This window comes from Bacidia gigantensis (genome assembly GCF_019456465.1).
Source record: "Bacidia gigantensis strain McMullin 20006 chromosome Unknown contig_34, whole genome shotgun sequence".
NCBI lineage: Eukaryota > Fungi > Ascomycota > Lecanoromycetes > Lecanorales > Ramalinaceae > Bacidia > Bacidia gigantensis.
The window spans coordinates 61,416-66,690 of NW_025408610.1; the positions used below are offsets into that span (position 1 = coordinate 61,416).

At 49.4% G+C, this 5,275-nt stretch overlaps 1 protein-coding gene across 1 annotated transcript; it reads right to left on the reverse strand.

Annotated features, from left to right (window-relative positions):
• Positions 1 to 336: 336 nt before the first annotated feature.
• Positions 337 to 4,755, reverse strand: KY384_000011 (uncharacterized protein; the record flags this gene model as incomplete). Its single annotated transcript, XM_044808549.1, has 3 exons — positions 337 to 1,403; positions 1,468 to 2,396; positions 3,374 to 4,755. The coding sequence occupies 3 exons, from the start codon at positions 4,753 to 4,755 to the stop codon at positions 337 to 339; spliced, it is 3,378 nt and encodes a 1,125-aa protein (XP_044665701.1).
• Between the last annotated feature and the right edge of the window lie 520 nt (positions 4,756 to 5,275).

The window sequence follows — 5,275 nt, forward strand, 5'->3', positions numbered from 1 at the left end:
AAGCGAAGATCAGTCAAAGTCTTTCATAATCGCACGAGGCTGACGCCATGTGGAGCAAAGTCTTACCTCCAACAGTCGCAGTTGATCCAGAGTCCCACGACGATCTGTCTACTTCCCACGAGACCAAGAATCATTTGAATAATTTCTTTTCATTCCCACAGATTCTGCAATAGCAATGCATGCTCCGTGCCAACGAAGGCGACGACAATGCCTGTGCAGACAAGGGGAATGTACAATGATAATTGATTGAAGTCCTGCAACCTGGGTATCGTAATTGCCTATGCGCCACTTTTTCATTTCAGCGTAAAAGGCCATCGCCATCAAAGCTCACGGCCCTCACGAAGTTCCACCATGTGAGGTGTTCCCATTCACCAAAGCCTGCCTTGATCCACCACTCGGGCCTGGGTTGGTAGGCCCTTGATTATCAACTGACTCCATGTCCTCCTCACTTTCGTCTTCGTCATCGTTATCGTCATTATCATCCATCGCAGGATAGCTCCCCGCATACGACTTGTATCTCTCGTCGACCTGCTCCAGAGCCGCCCTCGCTTCTACGCGAGCCGCTGCTAATTTCGCTTTCTTTCGCAACCAAAAGAATTGGTCGAGCTTCTTTTGCCGTTGATCCATCGCCCTCTTCACCTTTCCAATCCTTTGTTGGTATGCCGCCTCGTCATCTTCCAGCCATTGTGCGTCTCTTTCCCTCAGCTCCCTAAGCGCGGCGGCCGCTTCTGCATCTTCCTCTTCTTCATCCATCGCATTGGCTTTACGCTTTCGCATTTCTGTGGTGATTTCGGCTATTTCGACCCGTGGGGTATATGAAGGGACTTTCCTGGACTGCATATGGCGTCTTACCTTGCTTTCGAATTTCAGCAAGGTCTCCTTTCCTTTGGCGGCCTCTGATGTTGCTGTTTCCCAGTCTATCTTCATGCTATCTTCACCTAACTGTTGAGACTTGCTTGATATTGACGAGCCGCCTGCAGTTATATTTGAGATGGAATTGCCATTGGGCTGTGTACGACTGCCTTGCGCTCGTACCATGGCCTCAGATGAGATGGGATTTGAGCGAAGGGTGTCTGCAGCGTGTGACAGGGTATGTGTAGAATTCTGCGGCAGAATTGAAGGGCTGTGAGCAGGACTTGAAAATTCGTTCCCAAGGTTGTTCCCTGTGGGGACTGTATCCCGGTGACTTAGCCCGCGACCGGCTTCTATGGATATGTTGCTCTCGTCAAAAGTCTCTTGTTCTGGACTCCAGCGGCGAGTGATGCGGCGTGAAATATTTGATAAATTCGGAGCACGAGGCTTTGGAGAGGGATTTGGAGATGACGATTGTAGTCGCAATGGTCTGTCAATACAGTCCTCGATGGATGCGTAAAACTTGTTGAAACGGTCGCCGACAATAGTGGCTAAGAATAACATACAGACATTAGCGTTATTCAGCTTGATTGCAACGTCTCGCAAACAACATACCGGCAGGTTCGTTGCTGTCTTGGGGGAACTCGTTCTCGTCACCGCTGAACACTGTGAGCGGCAGCTCCTCAAGCTCAGGAAGGTCCTCAAAGTCCTCTTCAAGTTCGTTACAGGAAGTGCTTATATCTCCTTGCTCTCGTTCTTCCCCGTCACGGCTCGACGTCTCTGCTTTCTCTTGACTGGCTTCTTCGCTCTGTTCTGTTTGCTCTTGACTTGTGTCGACTTCGGGTTCGGGTTCGGCTTCCACTGTGTGCTCGTCTTCGTCTTCGTCTTGACCTTCGTCTCTGGCTTCACTTTCGCCCTCGTTGTCGTCCTTGTTCTTACCTTCCGCTTCCTTAATATGGTCCGTGGGTTCTTGCCCCAACTTGCTCTGGTCGTTCTCTTCCTCTTCCTCCTCTTCTTGATCTCCGTCTTCGTCTTCGTCACTAGAGGATGATGCAGAGGATATAGGAGGTAGGATCACGGGTTGATTGGGATCTGTCGGTGGCTGGGGACGGGTGATGTATTTGTAGAGTCTTTCAAACTGCTTCACTGAAGGTTTGTTGGCTTTGCGATTTCCCCTTCCATCCCACCTTTCAACGGTGGCCTTCAGAGTCTCTTCGATTGCATGTACGCTGTAGCTCCTTCTGTCTAGTTCAAGAACAACCTTTTTGATCGCAGAGAGGGTGTTTGCGCCTAATTTGTCTGGAGCCTTTTTCCACTCGGGGAAAGCACGTCTGAAGGAGATGTTCTTGTCTTCGATGCAAGAGATGTTCGCACCTTTTCTCCTGGAAAGAGTATATAGCTTTCGCGGCATAGAGATGCCCCTTGATAAGAGGGTTGGAAAGGGCAAGGTGTGTGGTGGATCTGAAGTGAGTTTATTTGCTTGGCAGACGCGGACAAGAAGCGGAAGACTTCCGCTGCCCCCCGCGTTATGCCCGCCAAAACTACTACGGCGTTACGTTAATAATATATAGCAATTTGAATTAAGTACTAAGCTAAAAAAAAAGTCTCTAAAGAATTTATATTTCTTTTAAAAAAAATTTCCTTTTTAAAAAAGTATTATATAAGATTTATATATTTACTTTATAATATTCTATTTTAAATCTTTATATATTCTATACTCTTTAGTATATTATAAGAAAATAGAAGGTTTTTTTAAGAAAAAATAATAATAACTAAGTTCTATCTAGATTGAAATCTTGGAAGTGTAGCTAAGACATCTCCTTTACTGCTTTCATTCAAGCCAAATGCTCTGGCGCAGTCCTTCTCCGTCACTTCATCACCGAACGAATTACCATTGCACGTCGCCTGTACTTGGCTGAGGCCAGATGGCCAGGCTAGCCTGTCTGCGGTGGGCCTAGCTCCCTTCTCTCATCTGGCTGCAATACAGGCCAGGCGCAACCTAAAGTCCGGATGACCACGAGCTTGATAAGTCGCATACAAACTTATGAAATCCTCGAGGACATTTGTTTTTTTCAATTGACCTCCCGTGGTAGCCAAAACCGGAGGATTGAAAACGCCAACGCCGCCATTCGGCTTTCTCTACCCCCTGGTAGGTTGTTTCCTCTGCATTTCAACACTTTCATTCACTGTATCATTGTTCATTCGCATCCGAACAGGTTCGAGAGAAGGCTGTTGGGCGGGCTTAGCCACCCTTCATTATTATCATTGCCAGTCCGCTCGTCTACCCTTTCTACGTTAAGGATACGAACGCGAACTCGATCACCCAATGGAGACCTCCCGATGTTTCTTCTGTTCTCCAGGTCAAGTAGAGAGGGGTATGAGGCTGGAGATCCAGTCTCACCTGGGTTAAGTTCTGGGACAATGTCTGCAGTGATTGATCGGGCTGCGAGTGATGGGTACTCTGAACGCGGATGTAGGGGAGGAATGACTCGATCCCTTCCCGATAAAGATGCATGTGGACGTGTGCTTTTGAGGCTGAATGGAAGAGGGGGTGGAGAATATAGGCTCGGTAGAGCTGGTCAAGTTGAAGGTTAAAGTTTCGTCGGTATGCGAGATGAATGTTGGGTCTGATTTTGCCTTGACAAAGCGCAAGGCGTTGGGACCTGGGACCAAGGGCGGACCCCGAAGCACGAGAGATGTTGGTTGCTCGAGACGGGTATGGCGTGGTGTGATGCGATCGTATGTCTTGTCGATGTACACAAATTCGCTCGTTATAGGGCCTATGATATCCTTCTCGGGCTTAAGAGTGTCGAACGAGTAACAAGCCGTCCTGTATGCCCGCCTCCGCTCGGATATATCTGCAGCCGGACCACCTAACTTTGGCAGTAGGTCGAGCCAGATCATCACCCTCGAATCATCTCGCTCATCAGTACAATCGAGTATGGCTGCAACAAGCCTTGTTGCAGACAAACGTGGCGCTTCCTTCTTCAGGTGAGCCTTGTCAACAAAATGCAGTTCCATAGACAACCCCAAGCTTGTCAGAGAGTGCGGCTGTTGCGAATACCCTGGATGATGGCTGCTGACGATGTTTGCTGAGTTGGCGAATGCAGCTGGACCAGCAGCCAGCAGTCCACATGCGTTGGGGACGGGGGGCTCCCAAGCAAAGATTGACTCATCGTAAGTCACCTTGAGTATCTCCTCCTGTAGTCTTCGAAAGGCTCGGTCTCCTTCCCCATAAAGCAAAGGCATACTGACATTGAACAGGCCAAGAAGACAATATGCCATGTCTTCAATACGCTGCGTTTGTCGTCTCGAAGCCCAGGAAAACTTTTGGGCGATGCTGGCACTCAAGGCATGATCGAATTGAACCTCACTGATTCCTGTCGCTTTGGTCACACTCGATTGGAGCTCGTGTCGGGCGCCAATACTCTTCCAGGCTTGGTCGTAGAAGACAACCACCTTCGGGGCCAACAGCTCCTGAAGCGTCCAGCCGCGCCGAAACCAGCGACTGGCTATGAAGGCTGCCTCCAAGCCGGGTATTTCGTCAAGTCCATTCCCGGCGTCCTTGGAGGGCGGTAGTGACACATCCACAAGGTATGCGTAACAGACTCGCGCGTCGCGATACCATTTGTACATGGAATTGATGGCCTCCGAAAGCTCTGCGCTGCTTTTCTTGTCGATGCAGCAAGTATCAATCCACATCCATTTAAGATGTTGCTCGGCCGCAATGGCGCAGCTGGCTTTGATCTTCCCATACCCCGCCAGTCCCTCTCTGCCTTCGCCTTGGAACTGCGCAAAAGATACCTCGTCCTTGCCCCAGGTGTGCGAGAGGATTGCATACGGGGGGACATCTACTCCGTGGAACTCTTGGAGCTCGAGTGAGGTAGTATGCACAAGGAACATTTTTGAGCGCAATTGACGTCTTCAAATTCTCTTGAAGCAAAGACAGCGGCGACTCTGTCTCCGTACGTCGGTCATTCTCTTGGAATTCGTGCACACGACCGCTTAATTTCATGAGCTGGGGCCAGGATACCCAACTTACACGGCCACAAAGGGTTGAATATCAACCATCTGAACGGAGTGGCTGGCTGGTCATGGCGCGGGGCGGACGTGAGTGAGGTGATAGGCTAGGATTAATTCTAAGGCCGGTCGATGGGGAAACTAAATGCCGAGCCGGTCTCCCTCAACCTAAGGTTTGCTTCGCAATACATCAACCTTCGATAGCTTAATAGACGCATAAAGATAAACATTAGTAGTATTAGAACCGCTCGGAGCTTCTTAACCTCCTTTTGAAAAACGGTTGCCTCGGGCGGGCCCCATTGCGCATCCTCTTTCAGGTTGACTTCAATCAATAAGCTCTTCATACCAACAAAACGCAGTAAAAGCGACACGACTATTGGTCTTCAAATGAGAAGGCCGCCGC